Source organism: Sus scrofa, chromosome 7, assembly GCF_054392235.1.
Source record: "Sus scrofa isolate SSC_HxYL_T2T_F1_AM1 chromosome 7, Sscrofa_HxYL_maternal_Yorkshire_Landrace_v2.0, whole genome shotgun sequence".
In the NCBI taxonomy this organism is placed as follows: domain Eukaryota; kingdom Metazoa; phylum Chordata; class Mammalia; order Artiodactyla; family Suidae; genus Sus; species Sus scrofa.
Window position 1 is genome coordinate 134,329,885 of NC_139389.1, and position 18,461 is coordinate 134,348,345.

Below are 18,461 nucleotides of genomic sequence, written 5' to 3' on the forward strand. Positions count from 1 at the left end.
ACTTCTTGGAAAATTCCTCATGTGTTTTAAAGTGAGAAATCCTCAGCTGCCTAGAAAATATATGCTCAGAAAAGCCTCACCCGGTGTTCTTTATAATCAGATAACATTTTTGATCCTGGTAGGACACTTGGCAGTAAGCACCCCTGGGTCATTTAATCTTTGCTTAATATTCGCTGGCTTTTCTCTGTCAATTTTTTTTCTCTTATCTTTTGTCTTTTTAGGACTGTACCCACTGCATGTGGAGGTTCCCAGGATAGGGGTGTAATCGGAGCTGTAGCGCCGGCCTACGCCACAGCCACAGCAACGCGGGATCCGAGCCGCATCTGTGACCTACGCCGCAGCTCACGGCAACGCCAGATCCTCAACTCACTGAGCGAGGACAGGGATCAAACCTGCGGCCTCAAGGGTACTGGTCGGGCTGGGTTCCTTAAGCGCTGAGCCACGACGGGAACGCCTCTTCTGTGTCGGTTTTAAAGGTAACTGGGCAGTAGACCCTTGTGCAGGGTTTCGCGGGAAAGACAGGGAGCGCCAGCGCTTTTCCAGCGGGGCTCGCAGGCACCCCTTGCCCGTGAAGCTCCATCTCTCAGTGTTTACCCTTCCCTTTCTCTTGTGCGCGTTTCTGTCATTTCTTCACAGCTCCGGAGATTCGATGTCACTGGCATTCACAGGAATAGCGTAACGGCCCTGGCGTGGAGCCCCAACGGAATGAAACTGTTCTCCGGAGACGACAAAGGGAAAATCGTCTATTCTTCTCTGGATCTAGACCAGGTGAAATTATCCTCGGAAACAGCTGTTGCTCTTATATCTGGAGAAATTATATTATCGGTTGTTAACTTGTATCCTTTTCTTTCAAGGACTTTTCTAATGCTTTATAAGTTTCTGCTTCTGCGTCTAAAGAACTGGCCTTTTTTCTGCTGGAACATTCACTTTTTTCGTTTCTCCTGATGTCTGTGGCTGCCACTTAGGAAAGAAAAGAAGCCTCTGTCAATCCTAATTCCTTGAAGCGTTTATAGGAGGCTGTGAAGCATTTCAGTCATGACTGTTGTTGACTGGGAAAAAAAAACACATAACCTAAAAGTTGAGAATTTTTATTATAGGGATTATTGCCCAGGAGATAGTTTCTTAGCTCAGAGGGACTGTTCCAAAGAGGTCAGGGTGGAGCCAGGATGTATAGGAGTTTTGCAGAAGCAAGCCAGGTAGGTAGTTGAATCAAAAGATTTCTGCTGGAGTTCCTGTCGTGGCTCAGAGGTTAACGGATCTGACTAGGAACCGTGAGGTTGTGGGTTCGATCCCTGGCCTCACTCAGTGGGTTAAGGATCCGACATTGCCGTGAACTGTGGTGTAGGTTGAAGATGTGTCTTGGATTCGGCGTTGCTGTGGCTCTGGTGTAGGCTGGCGGCTACAGCTCAGATTGGACCCCTAGCCTGGGAACCTCCATATGCTGCAGGAGCGGCCCTAGAAAAGACAAAAAAAAAAAAAAAAAAAAAAGAAGATTTCTGCTAATTAAAGAAAACAGACATCTCAGGTCTGGGCAGATGCCAGAGTGGAGGTGCATTGAAATCGTTCCTTTGGTGTGTACCTTGACTGTCCAGGGCCAGTGTCCTGTTCTTTCTCATCCTGAAGCCCCTCGGGGGCTGTGCCTTTGGGGGCTACAGTGGCTGATGGCTCAACATCCTTTGTTTACTGGCGTGGCAGGCAGCATTCTCTGTCCCCACTCTAGACAGAGGGCATTGCTTTGGGCGGGTCTCCATTGCTTTGGGAGAGCTCTGGGTGGTGGGAGAGAAAGGAGGGGGAGTTTGGTGGCAGCAAGGAGCCCAGCCCCCACCCTCGTTGATGTTTGTTTGGGCCACACCTGTGGCATGCAGAAGTTCCTGGGGCCAGGGATCAAACCCACACCACAGCAGTAACCAGAGCTAGTGCAGTGGCAACATTGGATCCTTAACCTGCTGAGCCACCAGGGAACTCCAGAGTTTGTTGTTTTTGTTTAAGCCTCACAGCAGATCGCTAAGCTATGTGTGCTGATCTTGAGTCAATAGATGAGAAACCCAGGCTCCAAGGGATCCAGTTACTGGTCCAGGGTCACAAGCCAGTGTCTGGCAGAGCTCCACCTCAGACCAAGGGCCTGCTCCGGAGCCCACGCCTTGCCCGTCTGCCTGTGCTCTGCTTGTCTTGTCATATGTCCACTGGCTCTCATGCACTCCTTGGTGGCGCGGTCCTTTAGTTTTCTCATTTATAACCAGCCTTCCCAGTGCGTCTAGGAAAGCAGTGGTTACTGGCCAGGGGACTTGTAGTCCCTCTGATCCAAGACTGCCCTGTCTGCTACAGATATTCTTTATTTAGCAGGAGTTCTCACACTTTTTGGTCTCAAGACCCCGTTGCTCTCTTAGAGGACTCCAAAGAGGTTTTGTTGGTATGGGTTTATATCTACTGAACGCACTGTGTTAGGAATTAAGACTAAGAAGTTTAAAAACATTTCTTTCTTTTTTTTTTTTTTAGGGCTGTACTCACGGCATATGGAAGTTCCTAGCCTAGGGGTTGAATTAGATCTGCTGCTGCCGGCCTACGCCACAGCCACAGCAACGCCAGATCTGAGCTCATCTGTGACCTACACCACAGCCTCATCTGAGTGGGGCCAGGAATCGAACCCTCGTCCTCATGGATACAAGTTGGGTTTGTTATCACTGAGCCACAACAGGAACTCCTCAAAATATTTCCGAATTTTATTTTAAAATAATGAACTCATTATATGTTAAGATAAATAACACGTTGTGAAAATAACCCTTTTCGGAGAAGTGAGGCGTTCTCTTATGGCTCAGTGGGGTAATCCAGCATTGTCATTGCAGTGGCTCGGGTGTTCCTGTGGCACAGATTCCACCCCTGGCCTGGGAACTTCCATATGCCACAGGTGCCACCAAAAAGAAAAAGACAAGTGAGAAGAGAAGCATCGCTTACATTTTTGCAAATTTCTATAACATCTGGCTTAATCGAAGACACTGGATTCTGCACTGGGTCTGTCGCAGTACATTGTGTGGTCGGAGTCTGTAAAGAAAGCCGGGCCCCTCACAGACGTGGAGTTGGAAGTGGGAGGAGTAGTTTAACAGCCTCGCAGAGAATCGTGGCTGTTCCTCTTCAGTTGTATCCCCAACCCACTAACAGTAGGTTCTTTAATCTGAAAGCATATGGGTGCATTTCTCATGCTCTGTTACAGAGAAATCCATCGGTCTATCCCGCACTTTGTTTTCCAGTGTTTTTTTGTGAGGTTTTGGTTTTTTTTGAGGGTTGTTTGGCCATGCCTGTGGCCTGAACTAGGATGAAACCCACACCACAGCAGCGACCCAAGCCCACTGCAGTGACTGTGCCAGACCCTTAACCCGCTGGCCACAAGGGGACACCTCTGTTTTTTTCTTTTTGGGTTTTTTTTTTTTTTTAGGTTGTAATTGTAATACTTTATCTTTTATTTTGAAAATATTTTTATCCTATATTCTGGAGTTAAACAGCTTTTGGTGTTGTCTTTCTTTCTTTTTTTGCTATTTAGGGCCATACCCTTGGCATATGGAAGTTCCCAGGCTAGAGATCAAATCAGACCTGCAGCCACTGGCCTACACCACAGCCACAGCAACGCCAGATCCAAGCCACGTCTGCAACCTACACTCAGCTCGTGGCAACGCTGAACCCTTAACCCACTGAACGAGGCCAGGGACCAAACCTGGATCCTCTCGATGCTCGTTGGATTCGTCTCCACTGCGCCACAGGGGGAGCTCCTGTAAACACTTTATTGTACACGCATCTGTCGTTCATGTGACATTGATAAGCCTGCAGTTTAAGGCCATTACAGTAACGATACCAGTGCAGCAGAATATAAGGTCAGAGCTGTGTGTGCAAATACAACCGGAGGGCTTGTATTTCAATTCTGTATAAACATTAGGATCAATAAAGGCACAGATGTGCACACAAACATAGATGGTGCCGTGTGCCACTCGGCACCGTGGCAGAGCCCTACAGTTCAGAAGTGTCTGTTAGGCAGCTGCAGCACTAGGCAACTGCTCCATTTCAGGCCAGGAAACCAAAATCAGACCCCCTGTCAGTGAGGGACGGACAGCCTGGGGACCGAGACCGCAGTCTTAGTACCGCAGCGCTTCTCGCCTCGGATTCACCTCCGTGTTCTACCAAGTTTTGCTCAGGCTCAGAAACCCCAGTGCCAGACTCCGGGCCCTGTGGACATGGCCCGTGACGATGAGAGCTGCCCACCTCCATGGGAAGGGCAGGTGATGGACACCAGCAGACCCTCCTGCAAGCGCGTACCTGGGCTCGAAGAAGCGCCTCCACTTTGGCACGGGGTGGTGGCAGTGCCTGTGCCATGTCAGACCCGGTTCTTTCTGGCCGCCTTTGCCTGGGACCCTGCTCCGAGATCCTGAGCTCGTCCAGGCGGACCCCCTGCCTCCAGAGAGCCCTTCCCTGGAAAACCCGTCTCGCCCTTTGGCCCCCGTGTGATTCGGTAGCATCGTGCCTTGGCCACCTGGAGAATGTCGGTCTCCCGAGGGCTGCGGCTCTTCCGGAGGCCGACTCACTGAGTTAGGTAACATCCATCACTGAAAGCGCCTGTGTCCGTGCTGCTGTCGCTGTCATGACAGGGTCTTCAGCTGCTGGGCATCTGTCAGGTTCACAAGGGTGGATACAGGTTTTCAAGTCCTTTTGTTTGTTTCTATTTCTGTGGAGGGGGGCACACCCCATGGCATGTGGAAGTTCCTGGGCTAGGAATGGTACGTGTGCCACAGTGGCGATGTCAGCTCCTTAATCTGCCGAGCTGCCAGGGAACTCCAGGCTTTCAACTTCTAATCTCCATTTGTAAACTTGGATTTCGTTATCAGGGACAAATACTATCACTTGTTTTCCTTGAAGTGAACAGCTTGCTCTTTCTTTCTGAGAAAATGCCTGCCAGATATGCGAGTTTGAATAATTATAGATTTCAAGTGGAAACGGTATGCCGTGAGCAGAAGCCTCAGGTGCAGCTCCTCCAGATGCCCAGTGCTTCTTGAGGGAACTGCAGTGCTTCAGCAGGAGAGCTGTGTGCTCGCCTGCTGTTGCCCAGAAAGAAAGATGCGGGTACACAGGGTCGTTGTCCTGGATCACAGACATCCTGAAGTGAAATGCCTGTTTTCGCTGTGAGTGCTTAGTGCTCAGTGTCCCCTGGCAGCTTTTGGAGTTTGGGGGCCCTGCTCCATTTGGACCCACTCAAGGTTTCAGTAGCTCTACCTGCCGTGGCCTGTTTGTTTTTTGTTTTTTTTTTTTTCTTTCTTTTTTTGCCACCCCGAGGCATATGGAGTTTCTGGCCTGGGGATCCATCCCAGCCGCAGTTGCAGCAATGCTGGACCCGTATGTAACCCACTGTGCTGGCCCGGGGATTAAACCTGTGTCCCAGTGCTCCCAAGATGCCTCTGATCCCATGGTGCCACAGAGAGAACTCCTGCTGTGACTTTTTTTTTTTTTTGAATCAGTAGTACAAATTTCAGCTCAACGAAAAAGACAGATAGAACCCAGTATTACAGCGAAAATGGTTTTGACCTTGAGAGGCCTCAGGCACCCTTGGGGACCGTGGGCCACACTTTGAGAACTGCTGCTCTATAGGGAAATGTTTTGTTCAGGTTTTAAGGGTCCCTTGTATTTGTCCTTTGCCACTGCCACTCCTCCAGCCTGTGAATCGCGTGGAGGAGGCAACACTCATTCTTCAGGCAATGGAGAGAAAAATCACATGCAGAAAGCACTGTCTTTATTTATTTATTTTTTTTGCTGTTTCTTGGGCCACTCCCGCAGCATATGGAGGTTCCCAGGCTAGGGGTCTCATCGGAGCTGTAGCCGCCGGCCTACACCACAGCCACAGCAACTCGGGATCCGAGCCACATCTGTGACCTGCACCACAGCTCATGGCAACACCAGATCCTTAACCCACTGAGCGAGGTCAGGGATTGAACCTGCAACCTCATGGTTCCTAGTCGGATTCATTAACCACTGAGCCATGACAGGAACTCCAAGGTTCTAATCTTTTTTTAAAAAAAGACACACGTATTTCATGAGATTTGCAGAAAAGACATGGGAGGATATGTGTTTTTGCACAATACAGCACAATAAAATTAATTCCATTATAAGCTAAGTCAGAAATTGAAACGCTACAGTCTGTGTAACTGCAGAGGTGGGAGGGAAATCCAGCTTCATGTCCCTGATGTTCTGGGGGGACGGGAAGTCCTCTGTCTTGGTTGTGTTGGTATTTACACCATTGTATGTAGTTGTCAAAATTCATAGGACTGTGCATCTAAACGTGGTGAATTTTACCCATAAACCTGATGGCTGCTCCCTCTTTCCCCACAAAAGTCTGTGGCATCACATCAGTGTTTCCTAAACAGTTAAAGAAATGAGTCAGGAGAAGAGTCACTTAGAGGGAGCCGACATTTCATACCAAGGAGTATCGCTTGTGTTAGCAGTAAATTGCCTTCTGAAGTTTTACTTTTTTTTTTTTTAATTGAAGTGCAGTGGACTTAGAATGTTATATTAGTTTCAGGTATATAGCAGAATGTTTCAGTTATACATATATGTATATGAATAAGAACTTTTCAGATTATTTTCCCACATAGGTTATTAAAAAATATTAAGTATAGTTCCCTGTGCTATATGGAGGTCCTTACTATTTATCTTCTTTTTTTTTTTTTTTTTTTTTTTGCCTTTTCTAGGGCCGCTCCCGCAGCACGTAGAGGTTCCCAGGCTAGGGGTCCAATCAGAGCTGTAGCCACCGGCCTACGCCAGAGCCACAGCAACGCGGGATCTGAGCCGAGTCTGCAACCTACACCACAGCTCACGGCAATGTCGGATCCTTAACCCACTGAGCGAGGCCAGGGATCAAACCTGCAACCTCATGGTTCCTAGTCAGATTCACTAACCACTGAGCCAGGATGAACTCCTCTGTTGATCTATTTTGTCTGTAGTCGTGTGTATATGTTACTCGCAATCTCCTAATTTACCCCTCCCCCCACCTTTCCCCTTTGGTAACCATAAGCTTGTTTTCTATGTCTTTATGTCTGTTTCTGTTTTTGTTGTTGTTGTTGTTGTTGTTGTTGTTGTTTTTGGTCTTTTTGCTATTTCTTTGGGCCGCTCCCACGGCATATGGAGATTCCCAGGCTAGGGGTTGAATCAGAGCGTAGCCACTGGCCTACGCCAGAGCCACAGCAATGCGGGATCCGAGCCACATCTGCAACCTACACCACAGCTCACGGCAACGCCAGATCGTTAACCCACTGAGCAGGGGCAGGGACCGAACCCGCAACCTCATGGTTCCTAGTCGGATTCGTTAACCACTGCGCCACGACGGAACTCCCTGTTTCTGTTTTATAAATAAGTTCATTTGTGTCATTTCATTAGATTCCACGTGTAAGTGATATCATATATTTGTCTGTCTCTATCTGACTTACTTCACTTTGTATGATAATCTCTAGGTCAGTCCGTGTTGCTGCAAATGGCATGATTTCGTTCTTTTTCCTGGTTGAGTAATATTCCATTGTGTTTGCGTATGTATATGTACCATGTCTTCTTTATCCATTCACCTGTTGATGGACATTTAGGTTGCTTCCTTCATTTGTTCTCTAATATACTTAATAACATCTTAATTTCTTTCTAACCTGTTTCTTCTTTCAGTTGACAAGGATATAATGTCCCCAGAATTGCTTTATACTCTTTGTGGGGCAGGGCTTTGTCATCACAGTCATTTTGTAGAAAGTCCATTGTGTCCTCTTGGAATAAATAATACATATGGTGCACCAATCTTCAGCTCAGATCTTTGTAGAGCCTTCCTTGAACCCTCTACTGAGAACATTTTAAAGGAAATTATACAGAACTGTGTAGCGTTTCTTGGCAGCCCTGGTGCGACCTGGCGTAGATGCTACCGTAGCTGACTGTTCTCTCCTCAGTAGGGCACCCACAGACCAGCCGGGACATAGCGTTGGACAGAGAGTGGGGCCCGGCGGAGGGAGGGTCAGGACCTGGTCCCGTGGAGCCACTCAGCCCGAGCTCACATTCCACTGGGCTTTCCCGGGGCCGAGGGGAGATTAATGCTATAAAAGACCAAAGCGCTGTGCGTTGAGCATTAAAGTGACATCGTAAGGTTCCCTGGCCCTCAGGACAGACGGCGGGAAGGGCGCGGGCGGGCCCTGTGCCACCCGGCCCGCTCACCGGCCTCTCTCCGCCAGGGCGCCTGTCACTCGCTCCTGGTGCTGGAGGAGCCGGCGTCCATCGTGCAGCTGGACTACAGCCAGAAGGTGCTGCTGGTCTCCACCCTGCAGAGAAGCCTGCTCTTCTACACCGAGGAGAAGTCCGTTCAGCAGGTCGGAACGCAGCCGAGGAAAAGGTGCGCGGCTCGTGGCGACCGAGCTCCTGGCGGGTCTCCCGCTGCCCGCCCTCCTCCCTGGCCCGAGAGAGAGGGCAGGGGCAGGGCACTGCCGCCCGCACCATCGCCCTTGGGGACACTAGGTGCCCTCAGCGGGGAAGGTGCTACCGGCTGTATCCCTGCTGTGGAGCCACGGGCAGGGTTCACACGGGCTCTAACCCCGGGAAGGGGGCGGTCAGGACTCCAGGCTGGGGAAGCACCCCGTCTCTTACCCACTCCCTGGGGGAGGAACAGCGCCCAGGAGGGTTAGTCCCCCCACACACCCCCAGCATGTGGGAAACGGTGGGGGGGTGTTGGAAGGCTCCTGGGTGTAGGGACACCACTGCCTGCGAAGGGAGGACTGGGGCGAGGGGTCGGGTGCTGGTGGGGAGCAGGCGACAAGGCTGGCAGAGGCTGGTGGTGCCCGCTGTGCCAGCCTCTGGTTGTCCTGTGTTCTGTGTCCCGTGCTTTGCAGCAGCACAGTGCAAATTTATTCTCTTCTGTGTGGCAGCCCATGTCACATCCTCCCCTTCGGCTTCCACTTTCCGTGCTGAATAACCCCTTAATTCCATCAGCGCTTTGGTCTTTCATAGCAATAATCTCCCCTCGGCCCTGGGAAAGCCCAGTGGCATCTGGCTCCACGGGACCAGGTCCTGACCCTCCCTCCGCCGGGCCCACTCTCTGTCCAGTGTTATGTCCCGGCTGGTCTGTGGGTGCCTTACCACCTGCTGTCTCTCTGGAAGGAGGATGGTAAACCCGTACCTTCACGTGGATCGTACACCCAGCAGTCTTCTCCTGCAAGCCTGGCCTTCAGACCTCTTGTGTGAAACTTCACTAAGCAACTTTGTGTGAACCTCTCCGGGTGTGTTTGAGTAGCCACGTCTTTTGGCAGCTTTGACTAAAAGCGTACTCTGGCCGGGCACCGTGTCAGGATGCAGAAATAAACAAATGTGTCCCCTTTCTCCTTGGGAGGTAGAGTAGAGGAGAATAAACGGGATTTTTTTTTTTGTCTTTTTAGGGCCGCACCTGCAACATACAGAGGTTCCCAGGCTAGGGTCGAATCAGAGCTGTAGCTGCCAGCCTGCACCACAGCCATAGCAAGGCAGGATCTGAGCCGTATCTGTGACCTACATCACAGCTCACGGCAACACCGGATCCTTAAACCACTGAGTGAGGTCAGGGATCGAACTCGCAACCTCATGGTTCCTAGTCGAATTCCTTTCTGCCGTGCCATGATGGGAACTCCTAAATGGGAATATTTTTAACCTCTGCGTCTTGATCTTTTGTCTTTTTTGTTGTTGTTGTTGTTGTTATTGTTGCTATTTCTTGGGCCGCTCCCGCGGCATATGGAGGTTCCCAGGCTAGGGGTTGAATCGGAGCTGTAGCCACCCGCCTACGCCAGAGCCACAGCAACGCGGGATCCGAGCCGCGTCTGCAACCTACACCACAGCTCACGGCAACGCCGGATCGTTAACCCACTGAGCAAGGGCAGGGACCGAACCCGCAACCTCATGGTTCTTAGTCGGATTCGTTAACCACTGCGCCACGACGGGAACTCCAACCTCTGCGTCTTGAAGCCTTACCTCTGCAGGTGCCACGTTAGACTGTGGTTAGGAAAGGCATTGCGGAGTTCCCATCGTGGCTCAGTGGGTTATGAACCTGACTAGTAACCATGAGGCACAGGTCCTGTCCCCCAGGGAGTCTAGGAGTGGGGGGTGGGGCCACCCGCAGTACAGAGGGCAGGTGCAGGGAGGGGTGTGGGGACAGAGAGGACAGGGCTGGGTAGTGGCCTGGAAGTGGGGGGCCGGATAGAAGACCTCCGCGCCCCTGGCCGCAGCAGCCAGCTAGAGGCCAAGCCGTCTGACTGAGGCGGGAGACCAGGTTTAAGGTCCAGGCTGGGGGACTTCTGTCTGGGGCGTTGCGTTTGGATGCCGGGGAGGTAGCCGAGCGGGAATCACCACCGGGAGGACCCTCGGCAGCTCAGAGGAGGGTCCCGGCCAGAAATGAAAACGGGCTCCTCAGACGCTGGCAGCCGTGAGACCCTGACCTCAGGCGGGTTTGGGAGGGAGAGCGTTCATTCCCCCAGCACTGGGAGTCCGCAAGTGGCCGTGCTGAGTGCCAGGCGCCTTCTCGGCCTGGGGCTCTGATCTTCAGGAGCCCACCCTCCTGTGGGGAGTGGACGGTAGATGAGTATGTTCTGGAATGTTCTGTAGTGGTGAATCGGCATGGAGCTCGCGTTGGGGGGCACCTGAGCAGATTCCTGAAGGAAGGACAGTGGGAGCCCCCAGGCTGAAATGCTGCCTGTGCCAAGGGCTTGAGGAGCGCAGGGCTGGTACAGAGCAGGTGGCCCGGGGGTGCCTCCTGTGGCTTCAGGGTGTGCTTGATTCCAGGGCTGATCCCAGGGCAAGACTCGTGGGGCTCGCACCAGGGCCAGGTGGTGGGAATGCTGTGAGGGCAGAGCTGACTCTGTGGTGGTGGCGGGGGGGGGCGGGGGGCGAGGGGAGGGGGAGAGAGACAGGGAGGGGGAGAGAGAGGGGGAGGGGCAGGAGGGGGGAGCAGAGGAAGGGAGGAGGTGGGGGGGAGGGAAAGGGAGGGAGAGACAGGGTGGGGCAGGGTTCGCCAGAGATTCTCTGGCCAGAGCAGGTGGGTGAGTGGTGGCACTGTGCTTGCTGCTGTGGTGAAGCCTGGGAGCAAGGACAGTCTGGGCTGGGGGAGATGTGGGGTGGGAGCAGGTGGGAGCCCTTCGCAGCTTGAGAAAGGGGGGCGTCGCTCCACTGCTGACCCATCAGGAAGGGGAAGCAGCTCCAAGTCAGAGTTGAGGTTAGCCCTGCGCTGGGGTGGAGCCAGACCTCGGGACCAGGCAGCACGGGGAGCAGGGCCTTGGCCTTGGAGGGGCTAAAGGAGGAGGAGTAGCCGTCCGTGTGGACAGCTTCTAGAGGCTTGTTTTAGTAGAAAGGAGCATAGAAAACCAGGGGTGCCTGGTGGGGGACGTGTGGTCTGCTGAGAGGCTTCAGAAGGTGGCCTGTGGCGGCACGCTGGGGGGGTGGCGTGGTCAGAGACCCAGGTGGGGGCATCCTGGAGCATCTCTGGTTTACTGACTAGGAAGCTGAGACCCACACCACACAGCGGTTAGATGTCAGGGCTGGAAGTTGAGGTGGCGCTCTAAAGCCAGTGGTCTTTCTGCTGTTCGAAGCCAGCTACTTGGAGAGAGAACCAGCAGGTCTTAGGGTTAAACTGACACTCTTAATATTTGAGCAGTGGTGGTAGTCTCAGATTTGCCTGCAGATCTGGAGCAGTGAGAACTCATCGATTGCGATGGAGTATATATATATATAGGTTGTGTAAATGCATCGGAAAAGGCTTGAAATTGTCTTCCAATTCGAATTTGATTCTATTCAACAACCTAACAGTTACCCAACAGTCCACCAATTCCATTTCTGAAATATCCTTGACAAACTTACGTCTATATACTAGGAAGCTATGTCAAAAATGCTCATAGCACCATCCAGAATGAAAGAGTAGAGATAATTCCAATACCTGTCAGTAAGGGGGTGAATAAATAAACTGTGATATACTTGGTAGCAGTGGAAATGAATGAGGTACAGCTGTTTTATCAACAAGGATAAATCTTAGAAATATGCTAAAAGCAAGCTGTCAAAGGATGCACATAGCATCTTACTGCTTTTTATACAAACAGAAGACAAGCAGTACTACATGATGAAGTGTTTAGGAGGACATAGGTAGGTAGTTAAACTATCAATAAGAGCAAGGGACTAAAACAGAATTCATTGTAGGGGTCACACCTGGGCAGTGGAGCATGAGGGCACCAACCGGGTCGCTAATGATTAGTTTCTGAAGTTGAGAGATGGGTTCCTTGGCCGGAACTAGTGAGAGGCCCAGCACCCTAACCCTAACCCTAACCCTAACCCTAACATTTCATTATTAGGCTCTAAAACACACATGTTCTTTTGTTTGTGTTCATAATTTTAAAAATAGAAAAAAAATGCCAAGCCTGGGGATCAGCAGAAAAACTGGCCCCCCCGATGGTTTAAGAGGAATTCTGATAGGGCCGCCTCAGTTCTAGACGGAGGGCCCAGTCACTGGGACGTTGGCATGAGCACAGCTGCCGGACATAGAAGGAGCAGGATTTCAGGGCAGGGGGAGGCTGCCCTGTCCTGGACGTGTCGCCTTTGGCCCCCTTTCCTCTTCTTTAAAACGGGAGTCAGTATTTACCTCCCAGCGCTGTTGCGAGGACTAAACAAGAGCCTGGAGGTGAAGCGCTGGGGGCAGTAGCCAGGATGCCTGCTCAGGGGGGTGCACACTTCTGGGGGTGCTGTAGGGAGTGTGAGACAGAGACCGTGTCCTCGGTGGGCACGGGCACGAGACGGCAGTGCCATTCAGTGAACCAGAAACAAGCAGTGGAAAAGGGTTGGAAAAAGAATCAGTCTTGTTCTGGCTCAGTCCAAAGTACCTTGTTATGGTTATAACATCACGGGTTGACAGCTAGCGCTTTACATCAGACCATGGCTTGCTCTTTCTCCTTTTCTTCCTTGAAATTTCAGCACTGGGAAATTTGGTGCCTGTTTTATACCAGGACTTTGTAAGCAAAGCGATCTAACCTTGTACGCATGCCGGCCTGGGCTCCGGCTGTGGAAGGCTGACGTCCACGGGACCGTTCAAGCCACGTTCATCTTGAAGGATGTCTTTGCGGGAGGAGTCAAGCCTTTCGAGCTTTACCCGCGCCTGGAATCCTCCGACAGGGGAAGTTGCAGCTTCCCGGAGAAGCACCTGGGACTCGTCTCATGCTTCTTTCAAGAAGGCTGGGTGTTGAGTTGGAATGAATACAGCATTTACCTTCTAGACACCATCAACCAGGTGAGTCGGGGGATCGCGCCCCGTCCTCGGTGTGGCGGTCGAGAGAATGCCGCCTTTCTCGATGGTAGAAGGAAGAGTGTTGCTTCCAGGGCTGCGCTTTCCCCTTGGGCCAGTCACGGAAATCACACGGTGGTTTTTGTAGGTGTGAGAAAATATTTGCTTTAGGTACTCATGGTTTCTGTGAAGAAATTGTGTTTTATTTTAGCACAGACATTAAACTTGTTCTTTTTTTTTGGCCTCCCCATGGCAGGAATCAGATCCAAGCTACAGTTGCAGCCTACACTGCAGCTGTGGCAACCCCGCATCCTTTAACCCACTCTGCCAGACTGGGATTGACCTACATCCTGGTGCTGCAGAGACACCACCGATCCTTTTGAACCAGAGCAGAAACTCCAAACTTGTTCTTCTTTGTTTTAATCGAGGTATAGTTGATTTACAGTGTTTCAGGTGTACAGCAAAGTGGTTCAGTTATACAGTCATACACACACACATTCTTTTTTAAATTCTTTTTCTTTTTTTTCATTTTCTTTTTTAGGGCCACACCCATGACATATGGACTTTCCCAGGCTAGGGGTCGAATCGGAGCCACAGCTGCCGGTCTACACCACAGCCATGCCAGATTCGAGCCACATCTGCAACCTACACCACAGCTCACGGCAGCGCCTGATCCTTAACCCACTGAGTGGGGCCAGGGATCGAACCCGCAATCTCATGGTTCCTCGTCAGATTTGTTACCGCTGTGCCACGACAGGAACTCCCCTTTTCAAACTCTTTCTCACTATAGGCTGTTGGAAGACAGTGACCGCAGGTCCCTGGGCTGTACAGGAGGGTGGCCTTGCTCTTTATGGTTTCTCTGGGCCACGTGTCTTCTGACCGCCAGATTGCCGTGAGCGCACTAAGCGGAGACTGACATACGCCGGAACTAGTGAGAGGCCCAGCGCCCTGGGCCCTCCCCGGGCGGTGCTGCACAGGACAAGGGCTCTTCCTCCAGCTCTCCTTCCGCCCTGTTCTTACTCCTTCATTCTCCTCCCCAAACGCAGCAACACTGTTTTGCCTTTTTTTTTTTTTTTCCACTTTCCTCAATGATGTATTTTGGATAATTTTCCAGCATCATTAAATCATGGTAGGAAACAGTATCTGTTTACATCAGGATGATAACAGATTATTGCCAATAGAGGCAGATTTAGGAATTTTAAAAAAGGAGTTCCTGCCGTGGTGCAGTGAGTTAAAGGATCCGGTGTTGCTGCAGCTGTGGTGTAGGTCACAGCTGAAGCTCGGATTCAGGCCCTGGCCCAGGAACTTCCTTATGCCTCGAGTGTAGCCAACAAACAAACCGAAAAAACCTGTTTAGTTTGTTTCTCCTTTAGAGCAGAGATTTGCTCTTTTGTTAAATCATCTCGCCACCCACTCCTGTCCTGCTCACGTCCTTCCTTCCTGAGGTCACTTGGCGTCTGACCGACACCCTTTTCTCTCTTCTTGGCTGTGCCTGTGGCTTGTGGAAGTTGCCGGGCCAGGGATGATTCCGCCGTAGCAGCGACCTGGGGCCATGTAATGACAATACCAGGTACTTAACCTGCTGCGCCACCAGGGAACTCCAACACCCTTTTCTTTATAAGCAGAGCTTCACTACAGAACAAAAAGGGTTTTCTTAATGGGTAGGTGTGAACAGAAAAGCACATTCATCTGTGCCAGACTGAACTTAGCGGCTCTTACCAGCCATGTCTGGCACTGCTGGTTCAGTGGCCGGAACACTGACCTTTTTCCTTCTCCTGGAAGATCCTGGTCTGGTTCTCCTCTGACCGGGAGTCTGTCATCGGCTTGCTTTGCCTTCCTGTCCTAGAACACGGGGAGGGGGCAGGTGAGTGGGTTAGGGCATCGCCAGGGCGCCCTTTAGCGGTGAGTTTGTTTCTTAGGGAACACTTCGAAAGACATTTTTGTGTTCTTCCCAGTGTGGAGAACGTAGCTTTTCTCTTTTCTTGGGCTCCTCTTTGAATTTAATGTGCACTTATTCATGGGTGGCGTCGAGACGCATTGTAACCGTACGTCAGTTCTTCTCTTCCCAGCGCTCTCTCTGTCGGGGTAATTACCTTCCTTTTGCAGGCGGGGAAGTGGAGCCGAGGGGCTGATCACGAGCAGATGAGCATGGCAACGTGATCGGGAGCTTTCAAGCTGCTGCCAGCGTCTGCTGTTCACCGGGATTATTTAAGACTTAGCAAAGGACTTAGACTCTGTCTTATCTACAGTGAGCTAGTCTCTTATTGGCACTGTTGACTGAGAAGCAGGGATGTGCTTTTGAATCGGTGTGGGCTCAGGGATGTCCTGTGTGTCGCTTGCGGTCTGCTGTCGGGTGACCATGGGGGCCCCCTCCGTCCCTCCCTGCCCTGTGCAGACCCGCCGTAGCCGTGCCTCCTGGCCTCCCCTGCAGGAGCACATGTGGCAGGGCACCTGGGCCTGCCTGCGCCTGACCCAGCCCCAGGCTGCGTATAAAGCACTGGGAGCTCTAGCTGAGCCGAGAAGGGCGAGCTGTCAGGGGCCACCTCCCGGGAGGGGCGTCTGCGTCAGGCTGGACCTCTCCCGTGAGCAGGGGCCGTGACGTCGGGAGGAGCAGGGCTGGGCTTTGGACTGGCCATCGGATGCACCCGGCGGGATGGGGGCCGCGGGGCTCGAAGCAGGACGGAGCAGAGACTGGCCTCGGTGGGGAGACGGAAATAGACTGATCTCCTCTGTCAGACGTTACCTGATTTGGGGCTGAGTCACTCTCAGAAGCTTCCCAAGTGGTCACAGCAAAGAGCAGTTACCATTTGACTAACTTGGGTCTCTGCGTGCTGTCTGAGCAGAACTGTCATTGTTGCCTGGTTTAGTGATTTTTTTTTTTTTTTTTTTTGGACAGGCCACAATTGCTGGTTTGGAAGGGTCAGGTGATATCGTGTCTGTTTCCTGCACAGAAAATGAAATATTTTTCTTAAAGGGAGACAGAAACATCATAAGAATTTCAAGCAGGCCTGAAGGCCTGGCGTCAATAGGTTTGTATTCGTTGTAAAATGTTCTGTGTTGTGTAATTGCAGTTCATACTGTATAAAACTGAGTATTTTTTGCTCGTTAAATGTGGCTTCATCTAAACAAGTAGGTAGAGGGTTTCCTTTGATTCTTAAAAGATGGCTTATGGTGCTTTTCTTGAAGGTTACCTGCTTTCAGGCTGACGTCAGCTGGGGGTCGTATTTGTTAGATTGGCTTCCCCAGGTCTGGAGGGTGGGCAGGTCGGGAGGGCAGGAGCCAGAGCTGGGCACCACGGGACAGACCTCCATCCCGTGTTCCGGGGCTGCCTGGGGAGCGTGCTTTTACCTTTAGCACAGTTCTTCCTTGGAGTATAGATTATTCTCTGTGCTTTTGACTGTTTCTGGTAATTCATATATAAGCCCAAATTCCAACGAGCGGAGAACCTACTGTGTGCTGTCCCGCACACGCCCCCAGAACCTTATCTATTTGATCCTGGTGGTAGAACAGCTCCTGCCCCCCCACCCTCCCCTCCCCCTCATCACCCCTAAATCGTGCTCACTGTTCCAGAGACGCTGCTGAGCAGTTGCGTGCATGATCCTTGTGGACCTCAGAGCAGCCCCGGGTGGAAGGTGCTGACGCCGCAGGGGATGCGCTGTGGGGCTGCCGCCGTCACAGCGCCTGCACCCCGCGTGCCCCGCCTCTCCTAACCAGGCTGCCTTCCTCCCTGGGCTTGGAGTGGCCCTGTCCCTGCCTCGCAGCTGTGCTGGGCGTGTCCCGACCCTCCAGTGTGGGTGCTCCCAGGAGTGGCCTGCCCCCGCAGGTGGTGCCCCCTGCCTCCCGCCCTCGCCTCATTCTTCAAGATGGCATTTCTGATGCTCTTCCTAGGGCCGTAGTTGAGTCTGTCTCTCCTCTCCCCCGAGTTCCTGGGGGCCTTCTTCCTGCTGCTCCTTGACTTAGCACTGCCCTCGCCAAAGAATCGGTTTGGATTGCATGGATCTTGTGACTCACCTTCGCAGCCCCTGGAAGACCCGGCGTGCGTTCCCTGGGGAATGCTGGCCTCGCTTTACGGGTTAGAAAGCTAAGCGTTGGGGTTCGGTTTCTGCCCCGGGGCTCTTTCTCCCGCCCGGCCAGGTTGGCCAGGAGGGCCCACCCTGTGCCAGAGATGTGGGCACCGCCGCCTCGCCGGGGTCTCTCTGCTCCGAGCAGCATCAGCTAACCCCTGGGTCACCGCGCCAGAGGGAGCGCAGACCCTCGCCTGGACGTGTCTTTTCGGACGTGAGGTTGCTCTGGGCCTGCACTGCCCGCCAGTGGCACTGTCCACGCGTGGCTGCTGAGCACTTAAAGTGTGGAGAGTGCAGCTGCGGAGCTGAACTCTAAATTTTGTTTCATTTTAATGAATGTGAAAGTATAGCTGCGTGGCTGGTGGTGGCCACTGTTCGCCCGGCGCAGCTCCAGGCGGGGATCTGCCGCTGGCTTGTGTGCTCCCCTGCAGGTCACCGCCCTGCCCTGGGCTTGCTCCGAGCAGAGTCCTGCCCGCTCATCCCCACTGAGCTTGCGAGCCTACAGGCTGCCCCTGCCCCCCGCTGCCCCGCACGCCCCCACATCTGGGGGCGGGCCGAATCTCAGCACCTAGAACCTGCCTGGCACGTGGTCGATTGTCAGGAGCTGAAGGATGGCTGAGTGGATAAAAATGGGCCACAGTCCTGTGCTGAGGGTTCTAGGGCTGGAGCCTCCTGGCATTGTGGTGAGAGGAGGACGCGTCTGTGGAGGTGGGATGGGCCCGCTCTTGGTCTTGGGCACAGAGTGCCAGGCCCACCGTACCACTGCCTGTCCTACTCTGCTCTCTGCTTGCCTCACACCCCACCTCCTTTAATGAACGCCTCTGTTTTGAGTTTGTGCTAGCCAAAAATTGCTTTTCCCTCCAAGAAATTTTATTATAGGTACGCGTGTTTTTTCAAGTGCCCTTTGACTAGTATTAAAGTATATTTAAGGTATAGGGTGGGGAGTTCCTGTCGTGGCTCCGTGGTTAACGAATCCAACTAGGAACCATGAGGTTGCGGGTTCCATCCCTGGCCTTGTTCAGTGGGTTAAGGATCTGGCGTTGCCATGAGCTGTGGTGTAGGTCGCAGACACGGCTCGGATCCCAAGTTGCTGTGGTGTAGGCCGGCGGCTGCAGCTCCGA

General features: G+C 52.4%; 1 protein-coding gene across 8 annotated transcripts in view; it reads left to right on the plus strand.

Annotated features, from left to right (window-relative positions):
- Positions 1-18,461, plus strand: part of TECPR2 (tectonin beta-propeller repeat containing 2) — a 100,027-nt gene that overhangs the window by 33,494 nt on the left and 48,072 nt on the right. For 7 of the 8 annotated variants that reach the window (XR_014811377.1, XR_014811378.1, XR_014811376.1 and 4 more), the window contains exons 4-7: positions 637-768; positions 8,232-8,389; positions 12,970-13,282; positions 16,173-16,305. Coding sequence is in view for 5 of the 8 variants with exons in the window: in XM_021081652.2 (XP_020937311.2) it covers positions 637-768; positions 8,232-8,389; positions 12,970-13,282; positions 16,173-16,305 (736 nt within the window). In the remaining 3 variants the exon portion in view is untranslated. Of the gene's footprint in view, positions 1-636; positions 769-8,231; positions 8,390-12,969; positions 13,283-16,172; positions 16,306-17,164; positions 17,349-18,461 lie in introns of those variants that run through there. The other variant, XM_084970201.1, reaches the window with a different exon arrangement.